General features: G+C 37.6%; 1 protein-coding gene across 1 annotated transcript; it reads left to right on the plus strand.

The window, feature by feature from the left end:
* The first annotated feature begins 729 nt into the window (after positions 1-729).
* C2H8orf88 (chromosome 2 C8orf88 homolog) lies at positions 730-14672 on the plus strand. Its single transcript, XM_072851204.1, has 5 exons — positions 730-808; positions 1611-1681; positions 5582-5666; positions 9986-10092; positions 14634-14672. Exons 1-5 carry the CDS (start codon positions 730-732, stop codon positions 14670-14672), a joined length of 381 nt encoding a protein of 126 aa, XP_072707305.1.
* Positions 14673-17339: the final 2667 nt, after the last annotated feature.

The following is a 17339-nucleotide window of genomic DNA, read 5'->3' on the forward strand; positions in this document are numbered from 1 at the left end:
TTATTATTGGGTTGATTGTTGTTTCTGCTATTCTTTTTCTGTAAACAAAGCCGAAGTTCCTTCAAATCATGAAATCTACCAGTTGACAAAGGAAATGGAGGTGGGAAGGAGAATAATTTAGATATAGATATTATGAATTAAGATATTATGACTGATGGTTTACTTATACTGGGAGATTTGTAGCCAGCACCACCTTAGCAGTGTTTGGTGCTTCTGTAGCAACTAAACTGAGTGGGAAGATGCAAAACTGTATTAATTTAACTAAAGTAGATATTAAAAAACAATTATTCAAGTTTATGTAGAGATATGTATAAACTGTAGAGGCTACACTGATGTTAAATAATTAAACACCCATTGAATTAAATTAACTGTTAGAAAATACCTTCATTTCCATCACATGTCCCCATCTCCTTTCTCCAAGCGTACAGACATACGTACAGGAAAAAAGTATTTTTGAGAAGAAGCTAGGGTAGCTTGATTGGAAGAAGAAATGAGAGACATGTCTGATTCTGTCTTTATGCAAATTTTGTCTGGCATATTCTATCATCTAAGAAAACTTCTGTGTTAGGCCTTTCTTCTTTTTCCTGCCCAGATACTAAAAAATAATATCGTCCTGTCAAATGCAACTAATGAGTGGTAGATAGACTGCTCTTCTCACTTAACATCCATATGTGAAACTGAACGCTCTGTATTGATTTCTGCTGCTTTTTTAAAGTGTGATGCTTCAAAATGTTAAAGGAAACTAAAAAGTTTATTGGTAAATCCCTTCAGCCAGCACGACCTGTGCATCATCTGTCTTCTAAACAAGGTGAGTAGCATGGCTAAGATACGGTTCACTTTGCCAAAGCTTCACTTGCTTTTAAGGAAATAACAAGGACGTGTAAGGTGACTTGGATTTTTTTTTTGTATAACTATCTTGCTGTGTGTTGATCTTACTGCATCATCTCTGTAATAAAATCTGAATTTAAACTGCATTAGATTTATGCAGAACTCTTTTTGGTGTTCTTCTAGCTTGGCATCTGAAATTCTGGCTTCAGAAAGCCGGATCAGGCTTCTTTATTAAATTTGGATTTCTTGGGTTAGTTGACTCCTGCTATTGAAAACATAAAATACACATGATTTAACAAACAGATTATTGTTTAGGTTTTATTGCCAGTACAGTATACTGTACCATACCGTTCTTACCTAGCTTTCATACAAGTTTAAAACAAACAAACATACAAAGAAAAAAATCATGCAGTATTTATGTCAGGTGTATATATTTTGTTTTTGTTTTTAAATCTCTGTATGCCTTCTAGATATTGCAGTATTACAGCTATTATTATTGTTAAGTTAGAAATTTTTGGTGGCCAGAGAAACAGTGACAGCTGTGCTTATGTGGACAGAAGCTAAGGGACATGGTAAATTTTTCCTTTGTTTAAAATTCATGGAAGAAATGGAAAGATGGTCCTATGGTGACTTAGAGCTTTTAAGTTGTGAATAAATGCCCATGTAATCTCTTTGCAGTTGAATTTCAGTAATGTTCTTGTGGCAAGTATCACAAAATAAAAATGTGGAGTCTATTTAAAGTATTTTTTCTTAATGTTTTCTCTTATCTTCACCGGCATCAGCCATTGCGTTAAACTTTCAGACTGAATTACCTAGCAACGCTGAAGTATGTTTGCAGAGTAAGGTTGACTGGGTGAGTATTGAGTAAATAGTAGATGACAAAGTTGATGGAGTGTGTTCTAGGGTGCTATGAATTCGAGGTCAGCTGATCCCTTATGTTACCAAATGAAAAGTAGATTGTGTTTCCACCTAGGAGTGTCCTTGAATCCGTATGTTATAAACCAGCAGTGTCAGAAGTGTTAAAAAGAAGTATGAGTTTCTGCAATGCCTTTCCCTGATATTTGCATGCACTAGTAGCTGAAAAATACATCTTATGAGTTACTTATTTAAGAGTCTTAAGAAAGTCTGTGTGGTGTTCCTTTAGTCTTCATTGAATTTAAGACAGCTATTTTAAACTTAAAGTACACATATTCAGTCTTTGCTTATTATGTGTAAAGAATAACATTAGAAATATTTTTTTTTGTTTTGTTAGCACATGCACAAATTCATTTGAGGCAGCAAACTTCACAAAAGCATTCCAACTGGAATGCTTAATGTTTTGTAGTCTGAATTTGATTTTCTGTTGATACTGATTAGAATGTTCTTCAGAGTGTATTGAAAGCTTTAATTTTTTTTTTGTTGGACCAAGTGTCTGTTCCTCCATTTTTTATTTTAGAGGAGGTCTGATAATCCTGTAGTCCTTCCTTTACTGCATGAAGCTTCTGGAAGCTGCCTTTGACTTAAAAAAAAAAAAAAAAAAAAAAGTAAAGGTATTGGTAGCCTATCCTTATCACACATAGGGAAATTAACAGTTATACTTGTCTCTTGAGCAATATGTATTTAGGACAACAAACTATTCCCTTTTAGAACAGGCCTGTGGTCAGCAATGTTGTACTCAGTTTCATCCGTATTTGGCTACATGTAGCTACATTCTGTATTTCTTTGATGTTAGTATAGCTGTATTATTTTTTTTTTAAACTTTTTCTTGGGCATAGGATATTGAAAAGACATTTTAATACTTCTGACTGCCAGCTGCTTCATGGGTACCTCCAAATACAACCTAATTAGTACCCTATGAACCCCTAGTTGATAGGCAGCATTGGCCTGGAGGCTGGCATAGAAGTTTCACAGAATATTTTTCTAAGCAGGAACATTCAGTATCTAGTTTTGAAGATATTGGGACCTGAATCTGATTATATGGAGTTGCGTATTATCACTCTTTAATGAATATTGCTGAACATTCTCTATGTTTCAAAAAGCATCAGTGATGATCTGAGAAAGCTGTATGTTGTTATCCATTTGCTCTTTGGCTCCTGATACGGTGAAATAATGTCCCCATTCCCAGAATAATTTATATATATATTTCACTTCAAGAACCTGTTCTTCAAAATTGTTATTGTATTTCAGGTACTTTAAATCTTACTGCCTTTTTGGCAAGACAGTAATAGTGCTCTGTATCTACAATCATAAAACTTTAATTATCCTCATCCCCTTTCCTTCCTCCTCCAATATATTTCCTTTTACAGAAGATAAATGAGCATGACACTAAACACACTGTAAGCTGAAAAACAAGAACAACTGTTGACATAACACTTAGTATTGCTAAAGGAAAACCAACTTGTTGCAACTTTTTATACCATTCAGTCTTATGTAGTGACAATCTATTAGAGAATAAATATTCAAGTTGATACAGGTTAGGATACAGGAAATGCAGGTTACTTTTTGGAAAGCATGGTGGATGGTGAAGATTTTAAAAAGTAAAGCAGATTGTATTTGCCGCTAACTTATAAATAGATTTTAAAAAATAAAAGAGGCTTTAGAAACAAACAAACAAGCCAACTCTGACAAACCAGGTTCTTAAAGCAGTGAAAGAACTGAAGAAGAATCTGGCAACCAAATTCTCCAGATTTCTTTACTCTGGGATATTTAGTATGCATACTTAAAGCTGCTTAGACTTCTGCCAGGAAAAAAGAATCATCATTATGGCACATCAGGAGTGCTGCTCAGTGTTAGATTCAACTCTGAGTATAGAGAACAGTGAATTACAGAATTAAAACTACTATCTGAGGAATTTATAGTCTGAAACTTATAGTCTTAAGTCTTAGAGGAAGTGGAGAAGAGCTACTGTTAATAATGAGCACAGTGATAGTGCTTGTATCTAAGGTGTTAGCCTTGATTATAGGGAATTTCCACCAAACTGGTGTTCAGAGTGAAAGTGCCTGAATACTCACTGTGCCCTAACTGGGTAATATAAAGCAAAGAATAATTTTTATTCCTTCATGGTATGCAAAGAATTTTCAGAAGATCTGGAGAGTGTTGAGTCTACTACCTCAGATCTATCTGAGGTAGAGAGAGAGGCTTGAAAAGTCCCCATCAGTCAGTATCAGTTTTAATTTACTATTTATTAACTACCATTTAAAAATGATGTTGAGCTTCAGAAATACATGCCCTGCTCTAGGGATATTCTTTATAGATGGGATATTCTTTGTAGGGATATTCTAGGGATATTCTTTGTAGATGGATTTCAGATAGGAACATGTATGAGAGTATTGTTGTGAGTGGTGATACTCAAATGTTAAGTTTTGGACCTGATGTGATAGGAAATGGTGCAGGAGGAAATGTAAAAATGTTGTAGTGACATTGTCTGGCACATTGCTGTAAATTCTGCTTTATCATGCATGTCTTTTTCTTGTGGATTTGAGAATGTGTTAAATCCTTGTTTGTACTTGGAAAGAGCCGTTGAATAGCTAAGACTTGCGAAGGCTAGTTGAACATCACAAAGCAGTTAGAATTAGCAGTATGGCTCTCTGTTAACTTCATTCTCTGAAATCCCTAGATTTTTCAGATTTTTTTTCCCCAGAAGTTTTAGACAAATCAGGAAAACATAACTAAATTTCAACCACAGAAAATGGAAGTCCAAGCAGGGTGGATAATATACTAGAAATATTTTGCCATTTCACAATTTGTAGTCTTAGCGCACCATGAAAGCTGGTGGTGCAGTTACAGGACAGTGTTAACTGTTGTCTCTGTCCAGAAAATAGGATCTCTTCTGCTTTTGACAAATGCTTCCCAAAATTTTCAGTTCTTTCTGCCCCTGCTTCCCCCCCGCCCAGTCTGTCTCAGAATTAGATTAAAATTCCTCAGCCAAACCTGTGGAGCCTTTTGGGAGCCAAGATGAACTGCCTTCCTACTTTCCAGAACACTCACTTTAAGGTTTTGGTAGCTGCAAGGAACTCAGTGTTATACTGTAGATGTTGGGTCTTGATGCTTACAAAGCTTTTTGCTAAGTGAGAGAATCCAAGTTTCTCTTTTGGTCTTAAGGGAAGTCCTTCCTGCTTTTATTATTCCCCAGTGTAGCAGCTTCTGGCTGTGTTCTGGGTGAGATAAGAGAAAAGGAGGAGATAATCATGTTCTTTTTTAAAAACTAGCAATAGCACTGTAAAATTCTGTCTAAAAGATTCCTATCTCAAGTGTGCTTACCTATACTCCTTGTAGGTCGTTGAACTATTCCTTTATTGTATGTAATCAAGAGCAACAAACATTCTACAGGTTCAAATTAAACTTCTCAGTCATTTTACATCACCAGTATTCCTATTTACAAGTGTTCTGCAGTTATTTTGCAGGCCCTTCATCTTTCAAGTTAGAGGTGCATCAACTGTTATAAATAGCTACAGTTCTGACTACAGTTTAATTTGTGCAAGACTTTCTTTTCAGACTGTTTTTATACTGTAAAGAAGACGGTTATTCATTTGCAAGGAGTAGAAAAAATGAACAGAATCCAGTTTTCTTTGTGCACAGAAAGTATTAATTATCCAAAATCTTGGTGACTGGTGAAAGCAAAATTGATTACTGAAACTGTGCTACAACTATTATTTTTAACTAAGAAACCGAGAAACATGCATCTGTGTTTTAATATGTTTAAAGGAAACAAGCTTCATAGCTTAATTTTGTGAAATATATCAAAAAATGTTTAACTCTTTCCTCCCTGTTGTAGTTATCTGAAATGACTGAAGTGAAGATCTTAACTCAAACTATGATGCCCTGTCAACCAAAACAGCATGAATCAGAAGCAAAAAAAGGTAAAATACTGCATGGAGATCTGTGTCAGAATTGTATTTTCTGGATGGAAGACAGTTGAACTTCGAAGAGATGTGGGCTGCATATTATTTTTTCTGATTAGCCACTGCTTTGAGAGTTTGGCTTCCTTCTGTACCACAATTTGAGAGCAATAGGAAACCTTTCTGTTTTTCACATAATACTCTAGAGAAAGTATAAAACTTGGCCATAAGTGAGGTGGGAAACCTCCACTGGTAGACTTGCTTGCATATAAGGGTATACCTGTCTTTTTTTTATTTAAAAAACAAAACAAAAAACAACCAACAAAACAAAGAAAAAACCTTAGGCATAAAAGAATTTCTTCACACAAAAGCTTGTTTTTGTGTAAATTGCTTCTGTGTGTAGAAGTACAGGTTTGAGTTGCATCCTTTAGCCTGTTCCATGGATCAGTCATGGCATACGATCTTTAAGACTGTTGCGTGCAACCAATTTAAGAATTCAGTAGTTTGGCTTCCTTTTCCTAATCTTACTACAGTGCTTCTGAAATACTAATTTTCTGATGGTTAGAAATCAGTTAATTTCTTTTAAGATTAGTCCTGGACAGTTTGTTCTTGTGTTAACACTGTGCTTAAGATTTTCTTCTTGTGCTTTTCTTTCTGTACTGCCTGTCACTCATAAAGCATAATAGTGGTTTTGTCATGGTTTGGTAGGTTAAACAAGCCAAACTTTTACTCTTTTTTTGATTAAGGAATAACCTCAGATTCCAAATATATTCTCACAGTCCTCCTCTGCACTGCTTCCTGCCTAATTCTTTATTCTTAAACATCACAGGAACTGCAACAGTGATCCAGGTTAGGTTATCAGTTCATTGAGACAATTTTTTCTGTTAACGTCATTCTGTAATCAGGCATCTCAAATCTCCATCTGTAATCTCCAGTCCTTAAGTAATCTCTGGAGACTTGGTTCGTTCTGTTGCTCTTAGTAGTAAAAAACTGAAAGAATGCTGTTATATTGAGCCTTTCCTATTTTTCCTCAGTCTGAGGTTACCATCACCCAAGTTCTTGAGCAGTAATTCTACACTGTCGTGTATTACTGACTTGAAAGTAAGTCTTCCATGTATCCCCTTTCCGGCTCAGGTTCGTTTCTTTTATTCTTGATCTTGGTAAATAGAATAATGTTCTGTTCTTTGGATCTAGTTGGGTGTCAGGCTTGTCAAGTTTGGTGGTCGCTTTCTGATCCTTTCTCATTGATTCCGCTTGTGGTGTGTAGAGACTATTGTGTTCTACAAGATCTTAAATGGCTTCTCATCAGATCCTGGTCTCTTGTATAAGCCATCACTTTGGATCTTTTTTAGTGGTTAATTGCTCTGTGATGCCTTCCTGGGTCTACTCCACATTTGTCCATAATGTCAAACGTTTTCCAACACTTGTTTTCAAAGGGCTTTTGTTTGTTTGCTGATTGTTGTAATCCTTTCCTTCAGAGTAACACAACTTTAGAGGTCCTGTTGTTCAGCTACTGCCTACAAATAAGTCTCTCCCCCCTCCCCCCTCCTTCCTCTCTTCCATTGCACTGTGAAATTTCCACTGGAACTCCATTTTTATCTCCAGGTGTACCTTAAGTTCTAGATAATAATTTCCATTTGATATCTGTTCACTGGGAGCATGCCTTCAATTATCTGTCTCTACAGTTCTTAAGTGCTTTTTACTGCTATCTCAGCCACTTCCTTGCTTTCTCTTAGAATCATAGAATAGTTTGGGTTGGAAGGGACCTTTAAAGGTCATCTAGTCCAAGCCCCCTGCAATGAGCAGGGACATCTTCAACTACGTCAGGTTGCTCAGAGCCCCGTCCAACCTGACCTTGAGTGTTTCCAGGGATGGGGCATCTACCACCTCTCTAGGCAACCTGTTGCAGTGTTTCACCACCCTCATCGTAAAAAATTTCTTCCTTATATCTAGTCTGAATCTACCCTCTTTTAGTTTAAAACCATTACCCCTTGTCGTATTGTATTGTCCTAAGTATTGAAAGGCCCCAGTAAGGTCTCCCTGGAGCCTTCTCTTCTCCAGAATGAGCAACCGCAACTCTCTCAGCCTTTCTTCATAAGGAGAGGTGTTCCATCCCTCTGATCATTTTTGTGGCCCTCCTCTGGACCCACTCCAACAGGTCCATGTCCTTTCCGTGCTGAGGACTCCAGAGCTGGATGCAGTACTCCGGGTGGGGTCTCACCAGAGCAGAGTAGAGGGGCAGAATCACCTCCCTCGACCTGCTGGCCACACTTCTTTTGATGCAGCCCAGGATGTGGTTGGCTTTCTGGGCTGTGAGCACACATTGTCAGCTCATGTCCAGCTTTTCATCCACCAGTACCCCCAAGTCCTTTTCTGCAGGGCTGCTCTCAATCCCATCATCCCCCAGCCTGTATTGATACTGGGGGTTGCCCCAACCCAGGTGCAGGACCTTGCACTTGGCCTTGTTGAACCTCATGAGGCTCACATGGGCCCACTTCTCAAGCTTGTCCAGGTTCCTCTGGATGGCATCCCATCCCTCAGGCATGTCAACCCCACCACTCAGCTTGGTGTCGCCTGCAAACTTGCTGAGGCTGCACTCGATCCTGCTGTCTGTGTCATTGATGAAGATATTAAACAGTACTGGTCCCAATATGGACCCCTGAGGGACACCACTTGTCACCGATCTCCATCCAGACATTGAGCCATTGACCACTACCCTCTGGATGCGACCATCCAACCATTTCCTCATCCACCAAACAGTCCATCCATCAAATCCATATGTCTCCAATTTAGAGAGAAGGATGTTGTGAGGGACCATGTCAAAGCCTTACAGAAGTTATCGTCTTCATATGTTTTTAAATGAGGGGGGGTGGGAAACAAGCCGTAAGTTTTCAAGTATGCTCATGTTCTTTAAACTACTCTTGTTAAAGTTATCCTCATGCCCTCACATGGGTTCAGCAGTTATTACGATCACTTGTGGTCAAAGGGAGGAAAAATCACATTCCCGGTTGACTTTGTGGCCTCTCTTATCAACAGCCTGGCGCCTGAGAAGCAAAAACTGTAGTCCATCAAGTGACTGTGTAACAGTCTTACAGGAAGCCCATTGTTCCAAAAGGAACAAACTTATTTGTCACCACAGACCAGAGACAAAGTTTGTCCCTTCTTTGCCTAATTCCTTTGCTCTTGTTTCTGCTCTTCTTTAAGAATATCAGCTTAAAATACAGACATGGATAGACATATCTGAGGCTATGCTAGAGTAGACATAGTGGTACAAAAAGTAAGAAAACTCATGGGTTAAGATAAGAACAGTTTAATAATTGGAACACACACACACACACACAAATAATAAAAATTGTAATGAGAAGGAAAACGAGAGCGAGAGAGGAACAAAACCCAGGAAAAAAACAAGTGATACAACTGCTCACCACCTGCTGACCAACGTCCAGCCAGTCCCCGAGCAGCAATCGCTACCCCCTGGCCAATTCACCCCAGTTTATATACTGAGCATGACATCATATGGTATGGCATAGCCCTTTGGACAGTTCGGATCAACTATCCTGGCTGTGCCTCCTCTCAGTTTCTTGTGCAGCCGGCAGAGCAGGGGAAGCTGAAAAGTCCTTGACTAGTGTAAACATTACTTAGCAACAACTAAAACATCAGCATGTTATCAACATTATTCTCATACTAAAATCCAAAATATACAGCACTATACCAGCTAAAAGGAAGAAAATTAACTCTATCCCAGCTGAAACCAGGACAACGTTCTAAGCAAAGTCCCTGACTCTTGTTGATTCAGTGCAAAACCCTCAAAACTATTTCATTGGTATTAATCCATTTGCCAGTTTACATGCAGCAGTTCTCATAATTACTTTTACCTGTTGAAAGACATCAGCTTAATAGCTCCAAGAAAAGAGACTCAGTTTTTGTTATCTGTCCCATAGAAATGTGCCACTTTGGTGTGAGTTATAAATGGATTTTCTTCTAGGGTTTCAAGACCAGTTTGTGGTGTTTCTGTTAATTAGAAGAAGATATAGGGAGTCTGTCTGTAGTGTAAGGTTGGATTCACCTTTTTGCGTTCTTTTGTATTAAAACAACAAACCCTTATTAGCTTGGAATAGTCCTCAATATTTACTAAGTCAATCTGATAGAGTTAAAGTGAAATGTTCTTTTACTACAAATTGTCCTGATGCAAGGTCAGACTTAAATTACTGCTGTTTTTAATATTGATTTTTATATTCCATATGCAGCATTTCCACCCGTCTATAAGAAACCAAATCTGAATTCCCAACCTTAATGCCTTAAACAACAATGTTAAACTTACTAATTTTATATATTCACAGAAAGGATCAAATACAGCAGAGATTTCCTTCTGCAACTTTCAAGTGTTTCTCTCTCTCAGAAGAAGCCAGAGTTTCTTCCTGATCATCCAATTGTACTTGAAAAGCCAGTAAGTGCATTTTTTGTATTAAGTGAAGTTATAAAAAGAGTCATGGAGGTTTTGACAACCCATTTGATAGGAAACATTTGTCTTCAGACTAGCCTGCCAAACTGATAAAACCTTCAAAAGACAGATTGTGTAGTTCAGCTCTGTGGCTTTTACTGTACATAACTTCCCCAGTCGGTATTTGGCATCTTACCGTGGCAAGTACCATACAAAGGAAAAGGGTTTTTTCTTTGTTTTCAGGAAAAAGATCAGGTATGCTTCCAAATTTAAAGTGAGTATGAAATCATATTAAAGCTTTCTGCTATGAAATCATAGTACATAGCTTTGGTATTCTATGTGAATTCCATGTCTGTCTTTTCAAAATAAAAGAGAACAATCTTGATAAATTTCTGGCTTGGTGAAAGTCTGATTCCAGTGTTTAAGTTGTCCGTGCATCAGTGTCCACTACAAAACTAGTAATGAGCTTAATGCAGTTTGTGTTACCATTATCTCTGGTTTGTGTTGTCAGGGAGAAATGAATAGAAATGAATGTGAAGGATATCCAGGAGTGCCACCTTAACCTTTGAGATGAAATAATCCTCAGATACTTCGTATGCTAAGAGAAAAAAAATCTAATGGTTTGCATTCAACACACCAAGTGTGGGAAAATGTTCTTGGGTATAAACATTATAATATCAAATACGGCTACATACTAGGCTGCTTTTGAGGCCATCAGGGTGTAGTTCTTCTAGAAATAGGATTCCTATCCTGGAGAAGTTTGTCCAGATGACTACTGTGTTGGCCACAATTTGAGGCAGTTTTAAACTTTTAAAATTTCTATTCTTTGGAAAAACAAACTAATATATGACAGTAATCGGCCTTCCCTGATCTTACTTTTTACATCTTTCTGTTATATTTGTCTTAAAGATGAAAGCTTTACTTGTTTGAAAAGCTGCCTGCAGGTAGGAAAGTTTCAACTCTTGAATTTCCTAACTTTTTCCCCCCCCTCTTCCTGTCCCTTGAGTTCCTAAGGGGGGCAAATTTTGATTATATGTACTTTCACATGGTTATGTTCATAGGTCAAGGAAGACCCCTGCAGAAATGGAATCAGTGGACAAATGAACTCTAAAATTGCTCATGACATCGCTAAATTGCAAATAATTTGGGTAGAGGGAAATAAGGATAGTAAAAACTGGTGCAAGCCAAGATGGGTTGCATGTGTTTTAAGAGATTGTTTTGGGGCCGGAGGATCTGTCTGTAGGATGATGTCATAAGTGTATATCCAGTTATATATAGTCTTGTCTTTAGAAATAAGAGTATCTCACTGTTTGTGAGGCCTGCTTTTAAAGTCTTTCCTCTGCTTTGTGTTAGTCATATGTATATAAGTCCCCACCTGCATATGCTAGTTTATCATACAGATAAAAAAGTAGTAAGTTTTCCGATTCTATTCAGCTGCAAGACGGGATGGGTAAATTACAAACCCTTATTAGTCAGGATGTTGTGTTAGAATAACATAAAGTGTATCACAGCTATCATTATTGGTGTCTTAAGCACAAAGTATGGATGGTTGAGTAGGAAGCTAAGGGAAAAAAAATCCTGTTCTCATTAAAAGAAAGCAAAAGCTGCTGAATTCGCTGTGTGATCTTGGAGACAGTGTTGAAAGGGGTATTGCAAGTATACTGTCTCATTAGTATATAAAGGTGATATTGTTAGCTTGCCAGTTATACTTCACAAGTTAGTTCCACATTATATGTATGAAACTTGGCCAGTGATGGTCTGTACTTTTTTTTTCTGAATTGACTAGAATAAATGTTTTGCTGTTAATATAGGATAAAGCTATCCAGTGTTGTATTCTAGTGTTGAATTTTAGTGTAGACATTGAATTTTTAGTAATTTGGGAGTTTGTTTGGAGGCATATTTACATGAATTAAACATATAAGTTCTTTGTATGTGGACTGTCTTAAGATGTATTTTGTGTGTCTGCATGGCTATACCAGCTTTTTCACTAAGCAGTTTCCTTATTGGCAAGGAAGAGGAAAAAATTACCATTGTTTCCAAGATCATTGTAAGATCTCAGTTAAAGTAGATGAACCTTGTTAGAAATTCCATTCCCATATACTGAAGTAAAAATTCTGTTTGTGGGACATCTGAACCCTACCCAGCTAGTCACTTTCTATAAAAAGATTGAAGCACTTGGAGATGTTAAGTTTTTCTGTATGGGAATCCAAATATAAGAATCCGTAAATAGAATAGAAGCTGAATCTTACCCAGGAATGCCTTAGACTTGACTTGGCCTGTCAACTAATGGATCTTACTTTTGGGTCTCAGTGTGAAAAGATATATGTTGAATTTGAAGAATGAGGAGTGATAAAACACATTTCAAAATTAGAAGAAAAAACCCCAATAACTACAAACATTTTATGGGACAAAGACCTGCATTATTTCCTCTTCTGAGTTAGATGCATCTCTTGGAAAACATTTCTAGTGAGACTTGAATGAAATACAGGACTGATTAGTCAACATGGAAATAGGAGAGGCCTCTGTCTGTTCAGAATGCTGAGCGTGTTGGTGTATAGGTCCTCTTAAAACAATGACACTGAATAAGCAATTTTTCTATCCAGGAGAGGGTTTATCTCAAATAAGAATAGTCTGAGTCCAATATCCCATAAAAGGATTGAGCCTTTTTTCTTAAAACCCTAATGCGTTTTTCTTAATACTTCTTATAATATGTAGATTGGAGGAAAAGCATTTTATAATTCTTGACCATGTAATCTGAGAAGGCACCTGGAGTCAAAGAACAAGTGAAGATAAATTCACAACTAATTTATCCATAAAAGGCAGTGATTTCAGGCTCCTTCTGGTGCAGTACGGTGACATCAGCCTATCAGCCTGTCATGTTAAATTGCCTGCTTTGTGTGACACCTTGCTTATTGAGACTGGATGTCAGAGTTTGAGCATTCCTCACTGAAGCAGAGAACAAGTTAATAGTAGAAAGCCTATAGGACAAGTACAAACAGCTTTAGCTTTGATGCAAACAGTGTTTTCCAGGTGCTGTTTCTTTCTAATCTGTTTAGTGATGAGACAGAATTATAATCTACAGCCTTGTTTTGGGTTAGGGTTTTTTTGGGTTTTTTTTTTTGCTTGTTTGTTTGTTTTTCTTTCCTAAGCATGTTTTTGGAAGCTTTTAATGAATTTCCCAGAATCATTTAGTTTGGAAGGGACCTCTTGAGATCACTTAGTCCAACACCCCTGCTCAAGCAGAGTCAGCTAGAGCAGATTGCCCAGGATCGTGTCCAGTCAGGTTTTGAGTATCTCCACAGGCAGAGACTTCACAACCTCTCTCTGGAGAGATTGCACAACCTGTTGCACTGCTTGGTCACCCTCACAGTGAAAAAACAATTGGTTTGGGGAGGCTGTGAAAGCTGTTTCTCTTTCATCAGATCTTTTTGGATGTTCCCATTAGTTAAAAAATAAATAAAAAATCTTCCTCATAGTCTTAGTGGTTTCTAGGAGGGTGGGAGAGATACAGTAATTCTAAGGACGTCCTGTAGCAGAGCTGACATGATAGTGAGAAGTTATCTGAATGTTGCTGTTTCTGAGATCTCTGAGGTAAGCGTTGAGGTGGATTTCTGTGCAGTTTTGCTTGTGGCATCCTGATAACAAGTCATCTAAAGACAGTACTCTTTTGGTAGAGCAGTACTAGAAATGATAGTAGAGTGTTTGTATCCTGGTGATATCATTATTCAGGACTTGTTTTCAGTGGAGTGTGCAAACCCACTTAATTTACTTACAGTGAACAGTAAGTGGTGTTCAGTTGTTCCATTATCCATCGTCTTTGCTCTGCACTTTAGTTGCCTTCATGCAGCAGATTCTGTAGTTACATGGGAAAATTCCAGTGTGTTGACTGATCCCATGTCACCCTTTTTTCTGCATAGAAACCAGAGGGATCCATGAGATTCATGTGTAAATTAAATGAACGATGCTTAAAAGGGGCAGAAGGAGTCCTCCAGATAAACTTCTAATGAGGAACAGACAATCCTACAACATGTCAGTGAGCTTGTATTTAGGAGCAGGTTGTTGTCAACAGTTTGCCGCTGAATTGAGTATTCAGGCAGTTCTTGCCCATCTTAAGACTTCCCTAGTTCTGAATTTTTGAAGTCATTGCTTGAAGCATGTGCCCATCTATGAGTGAAAGCTGTATTTTCAGATGGAGAAGGCTTCCTAGACTGACTTGTACAAGGGAGATGCTGCTGTTACAGTTAGTGGGCTGGGGGTTGCATTTGTTGCAAAAGACATGGGGATTTTTTGAGATGTGGGGATCAGGCCTACCTATACATAGCTCAGCATTTGAACTGAATCGATGTTACTGTGTTGACAAAGTCTTCCAGGAAGATTTCAGATTAAGTATTTATGATTAATGAAAGTAGAACTGTTTGCATTAATCAAAAAAATATTAAACTGTTAAATGTACCTAGAGTAGAAAAGGGTTTTAAGCAGACCCATGAAAACTTAGTTTAAATGACCTCTTGTAACTGAGGTAATTTGAGGGTTTGTTTGTCTTACAGGAAAAGAGCAACCCTTTTACTGACATATGCAAGAAGTGACAGGTTGTTTGAAAGATGAGAAATCCATCAGTGAAGGAGCTGCGTATGATGTAGATCTTTTAAGATTTTTGAAGGTACTTGGGTGCCTACAGATGAAAGTAGGACCCTGTGAAACTTACAGAAATGCCTGTTTCTTCCTGTAATTGCCTGAATGCTTTAAAAGTCAAACCTTTAATTTATAATGCCTGAGATGGTAATACAATTACAGTGAAATAAATAATTTTACATTTTGCTGTGACAGAATTTTGTCCTTGAATTGTCTGTGTTATGTAGCCATGTAGTTTGTCTGACGATAAATTCTAAACCAATACTTGACTGGGGCTTTTTGCTTGCTCTCACCTCCTTTCCTTAGCAGTAATAATGCAACAACAAATACTGTCAAATGAGAAGCTAAATGAGAATGTGTTGAATGGTAATCGCAATGGTGCAGAAATCTTTTCAAGTTGCATTTGACAGACACTAGATTTCTTTCCATGAACTATGCAAATAAACTTGTTTGAACTCAGTTTCTTTTACGTTTAGCAGCAGTTAGTCAATTAAAATAAGCTTCCAAGTGTATTCTATTTGTATATTGTTTACAAGTAATGTTACAAAGAACCGAAATCTTGTTTGTTTGGTCAGTTGTTTTTTTTAATCACTGGGAGTTTTTTAGAGTGAGTCCTAGCGATCTTTTTCCCCAGTATGTGGTGAAGGCAATTTCTGTGTGTAGCTCTCAAAACTCTTATGTGAAACTTCTCAAACTTGCTCTTGTGTATGGTTATCAAAGTGTTTGTTTACTAGTAAATACGCAAAGGAGAATGACCTTTTCAAGGAGAAAGAAAAGGAGAACTTTTTCCCCTCTCCAGTACCTAATTGACATGAAGTTCTAAAGCAGGTTATTTTAAGAATAACTTTAATACAGTTTATCCAGTGAAAAGGAAAAATGTCGTAAACCTCAGTGTAGTGTGTCAGTTTTCACTTAAGGATTTACCCTGCAGCAGTGTCACATGTCACTGTATTTTCTTTGTTGGTAGATCAGTAGTGACAAAAGAAAACATGCTATACACTAGACTGACATCTTGGCATAGGAAAAAAGCCAGCCAAATCTTCAGGAATATGAGTAGTTTTACTTTTACTTTGCTAAAGACAAGAAACCTTTAAACTTTCAGTGATCTGTCATTTGTGAGTGTAATATGGCTATTTGGGTGCCTTTTTAAGAATGAACAGATCTGTAGTTGGATCATACCAATATGGGAAAGCTTTGGACCTCCGTACTAAAAGCATTCACTTTTGCCCAGTTACTGTAAGAAGAGTTAAAGGTGAAATTTGTCTCTAACGTGGGCACCTAAATTTAGGTGTGTAGGCATCACTTTCTGACATCCACATTTGCTTAGAGAACCTAAACTCCATTGACTTTATTGGCAAAGGGTTTCAGTTGCCTAATGGTAGGCATCTGGTGTCATCCAAGACATGTAGGATCTCTGAAGCAGCTGCATGGGGCTGGCATAAATGACACACAACCTACAGGTAACTCATGTCCTTCTCAGCTGGGAGCTGGAGAGCAGTTGGGATGCCCTAGAGCATCTTACATGTGCTAGATGCCTTTGTTTAGGCAGAACTCCATTGATACAATAGGAGCTAAGATGCCTTGGTCACACGCAGGTACTTAAATGTGACACCTTTCTTAATCTTGAGCTCAATCCTTGTCATAGCTTCTGGAATATAGAACCTTACTGCAGTGAAGATTGCTCGTTTGTAGTCTAAATTCCCCACTTTTGATTACATATGGTAATGTATTGTTTGAGTTGAAATAAAAACAGATAAATCCTACAGTTAAGAAGATATTTTATTGAATATGAATTTTAAGTTACTTTTTGGGTACTGTTTGTAACTTCGGACTGCTAGATGAGTGGAGAGAGTGGTCATTTAGCATGTAGAGCTTGTCAACCTGTCATGGAGGTGTGAGGTTACCATAGTCACTTGCCTTTCATTCTTACGAGGAGACACCTACGGCTCAGATACAAGGGTCAACAGCAAGACTTCTTGGGGAAGAAGGTATTTCTACTTCCAGGTTTATGGCTATTTACGTTCAAACAGCGTTTTTTCTAATGACTTTTCAGGGAGCTGCCAGTGATCTAATGAAAATATTTTCTGAGCGTTCAGGACATGGGGTTCAAAGCAAATTGGCTGTGAAATGTTAAGTCTGTGGATCCACAGCGGCTGCGCAGACAGGCAGACATATTTCCTTTTGCGAGGGTAGGGGCTAGAGGCTGTGAAGAGAAAATGGTACTGCCTTGTCATGTTGTGGGCAGAAAATTTCCTGTAAAGTTCTGTATTAACACAAAAAGTTGTCCCTATGTTTATTTTCCTAATTAATGACTTGCAGCTTCTCTGAAGCATGACATTTATGAAAATGTGTGTTCATGTTTATACCTGTTTCTTCTGTAAAAGGAGAAAACAGCAGCGTTAAGTAACAATTGTTTATTAACGTAAGACTAAAACTTTCCACAAATATTTAGTCATACCAATCAAGATGCATTTTTCTGTGACAGTTTGGACTGAATATACACAATAAACAGTTTAGCATAGTTGTCTTACTTCAGCTTTAGAATGTACCATTTCACTGAACTACTTACAAGAAGAAGATAATAAATGTGCAGTTTTCCATATTTTAAAATGGAGAAGATC

This window comes from Ciconia boyciana, chromosome 2 (genome assembly GCF_034638445.1).
Source record: "Ciconia boyciana chromosome 2, ASM3463844v1, whole genome shotgun sequence".
Classification (NCBI taxonomy): Eukaryota; Metazoa; Chordata; class Aves; order Ciconiiformes; family Ciconiidae; genus Ciconia; species Ciconia boyciana.

Excerpts from the sequence above, each read along its gene's own strand:
- C2H8orf88 (XM_072851204.1), top strand. The coding sequence starts at position 730 with ATGTTAAAGGAAACTAAAAAGTTTATTGGTAAATCCCTTCAGCCAGCA. Across the intron at positions 1,682-5,581 it reads TGCAGAGTAAGGTTGACTGG|TTATCTGAAATGACTGAAGT; the intron begins GTGAGTATTGAG and ends TCCCTGTTGTAG. Across the intron at positions 10,093-14,633 it reads CAATTGTACTTGAAAAGCCA|GAAAAGAGCAACCCTTTTAC; the intron begins GTAAGTGCATTT and ends TTTGTCTTACAG.